The 14,388-nt window shown below is 36.6% G+C and overlaps 1 protein-coding gene across 1 annotated transcript in view; it reads right to left on the bottom strand.

The window, feature by feature from the left end:
- The window catches only part of ITPR2 (inositol 1,4,5-trisphosphate receptor type 2), a 588,791-nt gene that overhangs the window by 99,492 nt on the left and 474,911 nt on the right, over positions 1 to 14,388 (bottom strand). The window contains exons 49-50 of the mRNA XM_061417572.1: positions 8,898 to 9,073; positions 38 to 202 (exon numbers count right to left, since the gene is read on the bottom strand). Coding sequence (XP_061273556.1) covers positions 38 to 202; positions 8,898 to 9,073 — 341 coding nt within the window. The remainder of the gene's footprint in view (positions 1 to 37; positions 203 to 8,897; positions 9,074 to 14,388) is intronic.

The raw sequence follows: 14,388 nt of genomic DNA, 5'->3' as shown, positions 1-14,388 counted from the left end.
TTTTCAGCAGTGACTGTCCACATAGAGATGTACTCACCAGGAAGCTATAGAAGAATTCATGGACAAAGAGGCCCAGCATGCAAACCAGGACATATGCCACGTGGTAGAGAAAGGCCATATCCAGGATGACCGCTCGGTAGCCTCGGGTGAACGTACCCCGATTTCCAACAAAACTCACCAGAAACACTATTTTATTACAAAGCTAAAGGGAGGAAAAGATTCGATTTTATTGTCTTATTCATACTGGTGAAGCTCACAAAAACAGCAGGTCACTGACAAAACCTATTATTTGCAAAGTCTGTGGTTTTCTTTGATGATTTTCTCATTTTGCAATTTTTCAACACTGCTTACAAATCTACATGTAAACACCAGACAGACAAACCCTGTATTCTCTGCAATTCCAGGAAAAGGGAGCAAGAGTGATTAAGAGACGCAGCTCTGCAATCAAGACAGACCTGAATTTAAATCCTAGCTTTCCCACTACTATTATCTGATCCAGGCCATGCAACCGTAGGCCTTGCTTGTTTCTTCTCAAAAATTAGAATAAAGGAATTCCCACCTCAGAGAACTCTTCAAAGAATTAAATAATACGTAACGCACATGAAGTCCTTAGTACAATGACTTTTGAAATATTACTTATTATATTTTCCATATTAAAAGTAATACATGCAATGTTTTAATCATACTGTAAATGAAACAGAAAAATACATTTCCAGAAAGCAACCAGAGATTTGTCCTGGATTTTTTTATCCTGGATTTTCTCCACTGAATATTATTTTAAACAAGTAAGCAATTAAAAATTATTTTTAAAAATTTATTCTGCATTCATAAAAAATAAATATTTTTATCTATCTATATTAAAATAAATATAATACTTGCATGTATCTTCTAAGCTGTATGTATGGTAATTATTCAGTAAGCATTTTGGAGTGTGTATTATGCTTTGTATCATACAGAATATTTAATATTTAAGTTAAAACTACATTTAAAATTGCCTTCTGTGGCATAATTTTAGAATATAGAAATTTATACTGAGGTTTTGGGGCAATAACAATGACCCATGCAATGATTTCCAAAGAACACGGCTATCATAAACTTGGTGCCATCTCTTTGGTTCTAGAATCACTGCATTATTTATCAATGGAAAGACTAATTTTCCCATTTAGTTATCAAGGAAAGAATTACAGGTTTCAAAATTTCAGTTAGTTCTTTCAGATCATTTCCTGAGTCCTTAAAAATTTTCTAATGGCACCATATTTGTCTTTATGTGTCCAGACCTAACTTTAGGAAGACAGCTTGCTCTTTGCAACATCATAAATTTCTCAATGTATATGAAAAAAATTGTCTTATGGAATGATTATGAATAACATAAGAAGGAGAATAAACAACATTTTGGACAGAAGTAAAATTTGAGAAGTTGAAAAACCTCCCTTCAACTTTCTGAAGTCCAAATCCATACAGATAAAATGAGAAAAGGCTTATCACTGCACCTTGTGAAGTTAACCAAACCAACAGCATGGCAAGTAAACGTTTCAAACCTTTCCTAAGTGTGCTCCGTGTTAATTAAATATCCTCTCAACAATCAACTTTATCAGTTTCATCATCTTGCTAACAACCTGAATAGTGTCAAATGAAGTTTTACTTTACTGGTGTTACATCATCATATCTTGACATTACTATTAAATATAGCTACAGTATTAATGGATGTCTTTATGCTTACTATCCAAGAGCAAGTTTAATTCACTCACCCAAATCGTTAATATGAAACAGAAATAAGGAGTTCAATAAAAATGAAATTAAAGATTTAAATTATGACTTTTCAGAAGGATGAATGATATGCTGCACACCAATTATTTATATATTGTGTCTTTAAACTGAGTCATAAAAAGTCAGGCACGAAAACTATGTACACATCCTTTATACGAAGTAAAAGGGATATACTGAATTCAAGTTCTCAAAAAGAGCAACATATTTCACTTCTCAAATGATGCAAAAGCAAGGACACACTTCTGCCTGAAAGGGCCTCTGCCATTTTTGCATGAAAAATAAAGAGTAGCCTTATTGGTTTCAAGTTAATTCTTCCGAACTTTGACCTAAAGTTTGATGTTGATGGACATGCTCCTGTTCTCTTGATGGAATTGGTACTGGTAATGACAGCCACCTATTTTTGCACAGAATAGAAACAAGGAATTTGAGGTCTTTTTAAGTGTTCATACCATGAAGAAATAAGTACAAGTATAAATGATTTGGGTAGGAAAGAACTTGAACGCTGGTTTTTCTTGCCCATAACCTTGAAATTTGTGAACTAGTCTTATTGAGCATTTTCCATGAAAGCTGGGAATATTAGGGAATTAGGAATTCCCTAATATTAGGATATTAGGAATATTAGGAATATTAGGGAAAGCTGGGAAATAAAGAAGTTACAAAAACACTCTCCTTCTTCATATCATGACTACTGGACACTGTCTAACTAGTCCTTCATTTATCAATACCATTATGTAGGCAATCATTGCTTCTATGGCAAGGGTCCATGTGGGCAACAATAAATGGGGAGTATGGGAACTGGGCAAGGTGGTTAAAAGGCCATCCTGAGAAAAACAAACATTGTATATTAACACATCTATGTGGAATCTAGAAGAATGGTATAGATGATCTTATTTGCAAAACAGAAACACAGAGATAGAGAACAAACATATGGACACCAAGGAGGGAAAGGGGGAGTGGGACGAATTGGGAGACTGGGACTGACATGCACACACTATTGACACTGCATAAAACAGATAACTAATGAGGACCTACTGGATAGCTCAATCTGCAGTGACCTAAATGGGAAGGAAATCCAAAACAGAGGGCATATACGTGAACACACAGCTGATTCACTTTGTGTACAGCAGAAACTAACACAACTCTGCAAAGCAACTATACTCCAATAAAAATTAATTTTAAAAAGGTCATCCTCTTCTGAACTGCTGTTGAAAGAACCTTTCAGTCAGCACACAAATGCAATATAAATGACCATAAATATCCCATGTATTTTTTTGTTCTCTATTCTTCAAAGCTGCCCTTGATATATTGGGTTGACTGAAAAGTTTTGTTTGAGTTTTCCTGTAAGATCTTATGGAAAAACCCAAACAAACTTTTTAGCTAACCCAACATTTTTCACTGGAAGGAATGACGCTGAAGCTGAAGCTCCAGTAATTCAGCCACCTGATGTGAAGAGCTGATTCACTGGAAAAGACCCTGATGCTGGGAAAGATTGAGGGCAGGAGGAGAAGGGGGTGACAGAGGATGAGATGGTTGGATGTCATCATCAACTCAATGGACATGAGTTTGAACAAACTCCAGGAGATAGTGAATGACAGGGAAGCCTAGCGTGCTGCAGTGTATGGGGTCACAAAGAGTCAGACACAACTTAGTGACTGAATAACAACAACAATATTTTCAATTAAGAATGGGGTAAATTATGTGAAGATTGGGAAGAAAAAGTGGTGGGTGAGGGAGAGAGAGAGTAGTAATGTAAGCTCTCTGTACAGCCTTTTAAAAGTGGCACATCATCCAAATGATTTATGAATGTCTTCTACAACAGCAAAATTAATGCTCATTTGTTAATTAATGTACACTAAAATAAGTTCATTAATTTTAACTAAGTAAATTAATTATACAGTATAGCAATAGTTTCACAGATACATTACATTTAATTGATATGTCTTTGCAAAACTTTTAACAGCACAGTATAGTGGAAAGACCCTGGCTTAGAAATTGGGCCATCTGGGTTCCAGTCTCTGTCATTAATTACTTTGGTAAATCCTCCTGGTCTCTATAGGATATGTATATACTCATTTCTAAAATGAAATGACTAGAAGGGAATAAGCCTGAAGGTGCCTCATAGCTCTAGAATTCAAAGTGGTGTTCTTTAAATTTTGCTATTTTATGTGATCCCAGAAATTTCCGGCTGCCTTTATATTACCCTATTTGTTATTTGACTGTGTATTCCTGATCAGTAATTCCATCCCCATCTTACATTGTTCCTATTTATATCCTAGGAATAAATTATAGTAAAAGAAGACTGTCTACTGTTTATTGAAAAGCAAAACTAAACTTATTGTCTTGAACTATCAGTTCAGTTCAGTTCAGTTCAGTCACTCAGTTGTGTCTGACTCTTTGCGACTTCATGAATTGCAGCACGCCAGGCCTCCCTGTCCATTACCAACTCCTGGAGTTCACTCAAACTCATGTCCATCGAGTCGGTGATGCCATCCAGCCATCTCATCCTCTGTCGACCCCTTCTCCTCCTGCCCCCAATCCTTCCCAGCATCAGGGTCTTTTCCAATGAGTCAACTCTTTGCATGAGGTGGCCAAAGTACTGGAGTTTCAGCTTTAGCATCATTCCTTCCAAAGAAATCCCAGGGCTGATCTCCTTTTGAATGGACTGGTTGGATCTCCTTGCAGTCCAAGGGACTCTCAAGAGTCTTCTCCAACACCACAGTTCCAAAGCATCAATTCTTCGTCGTCTGATATTCAGTTGCAGAGACAGAAAACTGCACCAGTGCTGGGAGAATACTATTAATAGCATGGGTTGAATTGAGTAAGAGACACTACTGTTTATACCACCCTTGTTTACTGTATTGTTTTGTTGACGATTTAAAAGTTTTCTTGGGCGATTTTGACTACATAATAATTTTGACTTTGACAACTGGGCTTATAGCCCAGTTGATAACTGGGCTTATGGTAATATTGCTATTTTACCATATATTCACCAACCATCAACTTTCTAACTCAAATATGAGATTATTTGATTCAAAAATTTCCATTTCAGTGATGTTACATGGGCAGGATAAGGTTGCCCATTTGTCAAAGCCTAAGGCAAAATTGTTATGTAGTCAAAATCACCCAAGAAAACTTTTAAATTGTCAACAAAACAGTACAGTAAACAAGAGTGGTATAAACAGTAGTGTCTCTTACTAAATTCAACACATGCGATTAATAGTATTCTCCCAGCACTGGAGCAGTTTTCTGTCTCTGCAACTGAATATCAGAAGTAGGTTCCTCAGTGAGAATACTATAAGAAAAACACACAGAGAGTGTGAGAGTGTGTGTGTGTATGTGTGTGTGTGAGAGACAAAGAGAGAGAAAAACGAAGAGAATAGGAATGTTTTGACTCAGAATACATATTTCACAGATATATACTGTATTATTATTATAAAAATGATCCAAAAATATGAATAATAAGAATTAATGGGATGGTTAAATAAATTAATTGGATGGTTAAATCAGAGAAGGCGATGGCACCCCACTCCAGTACTCTTGCCTGGAAAATCCCATGGACGGAGGAGCCTGGTAGGCTGCAGTCCATGGGGTCGCTCAGAGTCAGACAGGACTGAGCGACTTCACTTTCAATTTTCACCTTCATGCATTGGAGAAGGAAATGGCAACCCACTCCAGTATTCTTGCCTGGAGAATCCCAGGGACAGGGGAGCCTGGTGGGCTGCTGTCTATGGGGTCGTACAGAGTCGGACACGACTGAAGCGACTTAGCATCAGTAGCAGTAAATAAATTATATGATATCCATACAACTGGAAATATTATCATTACTAAAATGAGATTTACAAATAAGTTTAATGGTATGAAAAAATATTAAGTTATCCCAAATTGTTAAAAACTGTTTATATTTGCCAAACTAATGTTAATTTCCAGTACCCATAGCTAAAAGTATAATGCAGAGGGTGGGAAGAAAACTGTATTGGGTTATAAGATAGGCTTTTATAACAGAGAAAAACATTTGAATTTTTTAAGCATCTCAACTAGTGAGATAACTAACCCCTGTGACAAGACAAGAGAAGCTATCTGCAAACTAAATAAAACATTTTTTAGAACCTAGTAAAGATGAAGCATCATAATAAGCAGAAACTGATAACATGAAGTGCTCATAACACAGATCGAGGCTTTTCCTCCCACTTGATTCCTTTTCCAAAAAAAGGAACTTTCTGTATTTGCTTAAAACTGTGAAAGACACTGAGTCAGAAACAAACAAGTTCCTGCGAACCAAAACACAAACACTTTAAGGATCATGACAGCAACGTTCTACAATTAAATGCTACTTCACATATTAGGTACCTAGTAAACACCAGCCTTTATTGCTGTTTTATCATTATTACTGCTGCTGTTCTTTTTTAAATCTTCACACTAATCTCCTGAACTGATCTTCTCAAAAACCCATTTTACTGATGAAAAGAATGAAATTCTGAGGCATGCTATTTGCCTAAGGTCTGAAATTCTGATTCTCACTAAGTCTTGACTCTCAGGTAGACATTTTTTTCCTGTTTCTCATACCTATAACTTTAGTAATTACAGTTCCACGTGTTATACAACGCAATGTTTTAAGTGCAAATTAAGTTACTAAATATGTTAAGATCTAAGGTACAAACACGATTGATTTGTTTTTTTTTTTTCCCCCTACCTCCTAGGAAATGGTAAACCATAGATAGTTCCTGTAATGATCCTGTACGTTAAATGTTAAAATAAATGATATTCACTAAAACATTTCTATTTAACTGTGTAATATCAAAACTATAGATAAAAACTCTATCAATATTTATCATATCAAAATTATAATTATTCCATTTAATTTGTCCCAAATGAAAGCTGATTATTTTTTTTTCAGTCAACATGCTCTAGACAGGCAGATAATAATGCATTATTTAGGGGTTGTGCAAGTAAGTGTTTTATGCTCTGAATGCTTCAGAGTACCCACAGATTGACAAAGTTAATAAGAAAGTTTTATCTCCAGGTATATTTCTTCTCATGAAGAAATTAAAGTATAAAACTTGTCAGTCAAACAAACAGTCATTTCTTATATTGGAACTATTTTCACCAAACTAGGCAGAAGTTATCTTTTTATCCTGTCTCCCGAGGGGGAAAATATTCCTAATGGTTTCGGTTTTACCAATAGACTATAAAATGTTATTCCTATTTCTTTATATATTCTTGAAACTTCTGGATGACAAGAACATAAATCCTCTATTGGAGACCCAATATATGCTGTTATTTTGGGTCAAACTCTGTCTAGCTATTATTTCACTGATCAAATTTGAATTTTCTCACTTGGATTAATGTCTTATTGAGAATCAGCTATTACTTTATGCATATTATTTGCTTCTTCAAATAATAGGGTTCAATAGTCATTGAGTTTTTTAAAGAAAAAATAATAAGCTGTAAGTAGTAATAGGCTTAGAAAAAATCAGACAAAGCCATGAAGATTCCTTAACTCACCTGCTGGAAATATTGCAAAATTAGCTTATTTCTAAAGCACAAAAAGTACAAGTTCAATTCATGTAAACCATTTTTGAATATTTAAGTACTAGGTATTAAGGTAAAGTAAAATGGGGCAAGGATTGAGGTGGACAGGATTATATCTACGAATGTGACAACCTCTGCCCTCAAGAAACTTATAGAAAAATATATTTGGAACTTTACAGAATTTTTACTGATAAACTCTTTGTATGTAGAGTATACTTCACTTTATTCACAATGATTGCAGAATAATTGGTAATATGGTGACCTGAATGTTCTAGTTTAATATATATAAACATATAAATATATCTGTCATATCAGTTCAGTTTAGTTCAGTCATTCTGTCCTGTCTGACTCTTTGCGACCCCATGGACTATAGCATGCCAGGTCAGACAGAAAGTATATCTGTCATATACATATATGTATATATGTATCCACCACATATATATGTACGTATCTGTCATATATATCACGTTCAATTTTTGAAGAATTATAATAGAGATCACAAACATAGATTTGGCCATACTAGCTCAGCTTTATAATTCTCAGAACTTCAGTTGATTATTTCATTTTTTCATTTTCAATATATATTTGCCACATTTTTTATGGCGAGGCACTGTAATTGTGTAAGAATACAAAGATAATCTTTCACCCATTCATCTACTCACTCATTACTTAATTTACTTAAGAAACATTTGTTGAGTACCAATCATGTTCCAGACTTTGAATGATTACTCATTCTTCTTAAAAACTTACGTAGAAGGGGAGATACCAGATACAGATACACAGACACCAGAATATAGGACATTATGCTAGAAATGCAGTTAAAAGTATAGAAAGTGCTTAGGCATGCAGTGGACATATTAGCAAGATTTATTTGCCTACATGGCAACTTGTTCTTTCATCAACCTGGTGATTTATTGTTTCTTAATATCCCTTTTCATCTGTGCCACACAGAAAGTTGTTTCGTCCCTTTAAAATTTTATCACTTGGGCAAAATTACTGCTATCTGCAATAGTAGTCTGGCTTACTTATCCTAAACTTACCTAGTAAGGTTGTGAAATGTGCTCCCTTGTTCTAATATTTTAAAATACAGCGAAAAAAAAACAACTTAATCTCATCTATGTCTTTCACAAGTTAATAGGTGGTGTTCACATTAAAAAAGCCCAATTTCCTATTTTCTCTTGTAGCGATCCTTTTCCTTTGGTCATTTTATAAAAGATACTCACTTCTAAAATTCTACTGAATATAATTTAATCTTTCTTGGATGATTTAGAAGTTACTTTAGAATGTTAACAGTCATTCGAAGTCATTTTTGTCAATAGCTGCCCATATAGGATGCCGAAAGCATTAAAATTGGATTGGGTTAAATTGAGTGCAGAACTGGGTCATGCCCCAAATGCTACCATCCTAAATATATAAAATTTTCACTTGCCATTTTTTCTTTCTCTAAAAAGTCAGTGAAGAAGGTACACATTAAACTCAATTTAATTTGGATTCACAATAAATTAGAATTTATTTACAAAGTTAAAGCATAGAGTTATGCTTTTATATTTAGTACACTTTTAATTAATCTAAAACAGTACAAAACTAAATAAAGTACTTACATTTGCTGCACCAAGAAGTATTAATGTAGGCCCAAGACCTATTGTATATATTGATCTGAGCATTACTGACACAAGAAATGGCCGAATACCCACAGGCTTGGAGAAGAAAAACAGCATAGATGTGCAGATTGCCACTGCTATCCAAAGCAGAATTGAGAACATCGGTGAAAGAGTACCTGTAAAATGTGGAAGGAGTTTATTTTTACTAAGAACAGAACTGGAACATGTTAAATCATTTGCCACTCTATTTTATATATTATATATATATATGAAACTCCAATACTTTGGCCACCTGATGTGAAGAACTGACTCATTGGAAAAGACCCTGATGCAGGGAAAGATTGAAGGCAGGAGAAGAAGGGGACAACAGAGGATGAGATGGTTGGATGGCATCAGCAACTTGATGGACATGAGTCTGAGCTCCAGGAGTTGGTGATGGACAGGGAAGCCTGATGTGGTGCAGTTCACGGGGTCACAAAGAGTTGGACATGACTGAGGGACAGAACTGAACCAATTTCATATAATAGAGCAAGACAAGTTATAAAACACTGAATTTCAAAGTAACCCACTCTACATTCAGAAAACTAAGATCATGGCATCCGGTCCCATTGCTTCATGGAAAATAGATGGGGAAACAATGGAAACAGTGATAGACTATTTTGGGGGGCTCCAAAATCACTGCAGATGGTGACTGCAGCCATGAAATTAAAAGATGCTTGCTCTTTGGAAGAAAAGCTATGATCAACCTAGACAGCATATTAAAGAGCAGAGACATTACTTCAAAAAAGGTCCGTCTAGTCAAAGCTATGGTTTTTCCAGTAGTCAGTATGGATCTGAGAGTTGGACTATAAAGAAAGTTGAGCACTGAAGAATTGATGCTTTTGAACTGTGGTGTGGGAGAAGACTCATGAGAGTCCCTTGGATTGCAAGGAGATCCAACCAGTCCATCCTAAAGGAGATCAGTCCTGAATATTCATTGGAAGGACTGATGCTGAAGCTGAAACTCCAATACTTTGGCCACCCGATGCGAAGAACTGACTCATTGAAAAAGACCCTGTTGCTGGGAAAGATTGAAGGCGCAAAGAGAAGGGAACAAGAGAGGATGAGATGGTTGGATGGCATCACCGACGCGATGGACATGAGTTTGAGTAGGCTCTGGGAGTTGGTGATGGACATGGAAGCCTGGTGTGCTGCAGTCCATGGGTTCACAGAGTTGGACACAACTGAGTGACTGAACTGAACACACTGTATATTTAGAGGAGATGTCTTTGTACACATTATTCATTATTTGTTGTACTCAGACACTCAGTGGTGTCTGACTCTTCATGATCTTATAGAATGTAGCCCCCTCCCACCCCCAGCTCCTCTGTCCATGGGATTTTCCAGGCAAGAATACTGGAGTAGATTGCCATTTCCTCCTCCAGGGGATCTTCTGGACTTAGGGATTGAACCACCATCTCTTAAGTCTCCTGAGTTGGCAGGTGGATTCTTTACCACAAGCACCACCTACATTTCCAGAAAGCTTGTGATGAATCCCAGGCTGCTAAAATACTCACTAGTCAATGCTCCTTACATTAGTTCTGAAACTTGTGTGTCTTTCTTTCCAGAGGGAGTCATGCTAGATGCTTTGGATAGGGATTTCTCATTTTGGAAACCTTAATTCAAAATGCATGATTAATGGCCATCAACTATTCAGCTAAATCAAATGGAATCAGGCCCTGAACTCGTACCTTGTCCTGTTTTATTATAATCAAGTTTTTATATTATATTAAAGAATTCAGAATGCACACTCTCTACTTTTTAATGAAACAGACCTAAGCTTTAACTGTTAAAACACACAAGTGCGTTTATGTGTATGAATGCATAGGTATATGTGTGTGTTTTTCAACTTCTAAAAATAATGTTCAGCTATTTACTTCATCAGAAAACAAAACTCCAAATGTTTCAAAACTAAACTCCATTGCAACAAAAGTTTCTTTAGAAATGGCCCCAGAAGGGGTTTATAAATACATTTCCTTTTTTAAAAAGGACAATTTATTAATGTTTGCACTGACATGTGTATTCAAGGAATCCCCCTCTGATGGTCAAGCGATGCTATATTTGCAGAAGTAAATTAAGGGGGAACACTCTTGGCCTGATTTAGGCTGATGAAGTCAGAGGGGAGATGACAAAACAGGGATTTTCCACTCGTTCAGGTAAGTCATTTGGAATCAAGCACTGAACTCATGTCTTGTCCTGTTAAATTATTATCAAGTTCTTAAGGTGGCTTAGGGGTAAAGAATCTGCCTGCCAATGCAGGAGACACGGGTTCAATTCCTGATGCAGGAAGATCCCACGTGCCTCTGAGCTACTAGGCCCTTGTGCCTCAACTATTGAGTCTGTGCTCTAGAGTCTGGGAGTCCAAGTGCTGCAACCACTGAAGGACTCTTTGCAACCTGTGTGCTCTGCAAGAGCAGAAGCCACCACAGTGAGAAGCTCTCTCACTGCAGTGAAGAGTAGCCCCTGCTCGCCACAACTAGAGAAAGCCTGTGAGCAGCAACGGAGGCCCAGCACAGCCAAAAATAAATAAATAAAGTTTAAAAAGTGTTTTTAAGTTATAGATTCAGAATGTAAAATATCCATTTTTTAATGAAACACACCTAAACTTTCACTGTTAAAACACATAAGTGTATTTATATATATGTGTGTGTGAAAGTAAAAGTGTTAGTTGCTTAGTTGTGTCTGACTCTGCAACCCCATGGACATGGCAGGCTCCTCTGTCCATGGAATTCTCCAGACAAGAATACTGAAGTGGGTAGCCATTCCCTCCTCTGGGGGATCTTCCTGACCCAGGGATCGAACCCAAGTCTCTTCCATCTCCTGCGTTGGCAGGCAGGTTCTTTAGTGCCACCTGGGAAGCACCAATTATTTGTTGACTACAAATAGAAACATAACCTGTGAGCTCGTTTTGAGTAAGTCCATCTCTAGTTATAAATTCCCCAAGTTGTGGAGCTTCACTCTTAAGTTTAGTAAAACTGCCAACATCTTTGCACACTTAACTCTCATCCAATCGCTAGATTCTTCGGTATAATTCATAAGCAACGTCTTGGTGTGACATTCTTATTTTAAAAGTCTCAACTTTGGCACTGCCAGTCACGCTGTGCATGGTCACTAATGCCTGAGAAGCTAACCACAACTTGACCACCCTTTCTCAGACAGTACCTGGCTTGCTGAGATTTCCTCTTGATCCAATGAGAAATTATAACCATGAACTTAAAACTGGGCATTTGATCCCTTTGTAGAGAGAACTCAAACAGTGTCTAGCTTAGTACCCTGCTGCTGCTGCTAAGTCGCTTCAGTTGTTTCTGACTCTGTGCGACCCCATAGATGGCAGCCCACCAGGCTCCTGCATATAGTTTAATGTTAAATATGTATTTGTGAAGGGTAAATAAATTTAAAAGTTACTTAAATGGCTATTTACACTATTGTCAATTGACAACAATTTGTAATTATATTTTGTAAGAATGATCATACTGGTTTTTAGCTGAAGATTTGATCTTCAGCTAGAAAAATAAACTGAAATCCTCTGACAAACTTAAGAAAACAGTAGACTGTCAAAGCCATTTTTTAATCCATTAACGGTGGAAAGAGGGGACTGTCTTCTTGATATTTGTATTAATTTTCTATAATGATCGTGCCTTATTTTATAATAGAAAAAAATTTAAGAATTCACTTTATACATTTTAAAATATTAGAGTATAACACTTGTTCGTAATAAAAGAAAATTCAAACAGAAACACTGGAGACTTCAATTCTACTCTCCTATCTACTTCACACTGACTTGTTTTTGTTTTTGTTTTTTTTAATTAATTTTATTTTATTTTTAAACCTTACATAATTGTATTAGTTTTGCCAAATATCAAAATGAATCCACCACAGGTATACATGTGTTCCCCATCCTGAACCCTCCTCCCTCCTCCCTCCCCATACCATCCCTCTGGGTCGTCCCAGTGCACCAGCCCCAAGCATCCAGCATCGTGCATTGAACCTGGACTGGCATCTCGTTTCATACATGACATTTCACATGTTTCAATGCCATTCTCCCAAATCTTCCCACCCTCTCCCTCTCCCACAGAGTCCATAAGACTGTTTCATACATCAGTGTCTCTTTTGCTGTCTCGTATACAGGGTTATCGTTACCATCTTTCTAAATTCCATATATATGCATTAGTATACTGTATTGGTGTTTTTCCTTCTGGCTTACTTCACTCTGTATAATAGGCTCCAGTTTCATCCACCTCATTAGAATTGATTCAAATGTATTCTTTTTAATGGCTGAGTAATACTCCATTGTGTATATGTACCACAGCTTTCTTATCCCTTCATCTGCTGATGGACATCTAGGTTGCTTCCATGTCCTGGCTATTATAAACAGTGCTGCGATGAACATTGGGGTACACGTGTCTCTTTCCCTTCTGGTTTCCTCAGTGTGTATGCCCAGCAGTGGGATTGCTGGATCATAAGGCAGTTCTATTTCCAGTTTTTTAAGGAATCTCCACACTGTTCTCCATAGTGGATGTACTAGTTTGCATTCCCACCAACAGTGTAAGAGAGTTCCCTTTTCTCCACACCCTCTCCAGCATTTATTATTTGTAGACTTTTGGATCGCAGCCATTCTGACTGGTGTGAAATGGTATCTCATAGTGGTTTTGATTTGCATTTCTCTGATAATGAGTGATGTTGAGCATCTTTTCATGTGTTTGTTGGCCATCTGTATGTCTTCTTTGGAGAAATGTCTATTTAGATCTTTGGCCCATTTTTTGATTGGGTCATTTATTTTTCTGGAGTTGAGCTGCAGGAGTTGCTTGTATATTTTTGAGATTAGTTGTTTGTCGGTTGCTTCATTTGCTATTATTTTCTCCCATTCTGAAGGCTGTCTTTTCACCTTGCTAATAGTTTCCTTTGATGTGCAGAAGCTTTTAAGTTTAATTAGGTCCCATTTGTTTATTTTTGCTTTTATTTCCAATATTCTGGGAGGTGGGTCATAGAGGATCCTGCTGTGATGTATGTCAGAGAGTGTTTTGCCTACGTTCTCCTCTAGGAGTTTTATAGTTTCTGGTCTTACGTTGAGATCTTTAATCCATTTTGAGTTTATTTTTGTATATGGTGTTAGAAAGTGTTCTAGTTTCATTCTTTTACAAGTGGTTGACCAGATTTCCCAGCACCACTTGTTAAAGAGATTGTCTTTAATCCATTGTATATTCTTGCCTCTTTGTCAAAGATAAGGTGTCCATATGTGCGTGGATTTATCTCTGGGCTTTCTATTTTGTTCCATTGATCTATATTTCTGTCTTTGTGCCAGTACCATACTGTCTTGATAACTGTGGCTTTGTAGTAGAGCCTGAAGTCAGGTAGGTTGATTCCTCCAGTTCCATTTTTCTTTCTCAAGATCGCTTTGGCTATTCGAGGTTTTTTGTATTTCCATACAAATTGTGAAATTATTTGTTCTAGC

Source organism: Bos javanicus, chromosome 5 (assembly GCF_032452875.1).
Source record: "Bos javanicus breed banteng chromosome 5, ARS-OSU_banteng_1.0, whole genome shotgun sequence".
In the NCBI taxonomy this organism is placed as follows: Eukaryota; Metazoa; Chordata; class Mammalia; order Artiodactyla; family Bovidae; genus Bos; species Bos javanicus.
This window is presented reverse-complemented; position numbering and strand designations above follow the sequence as displayed.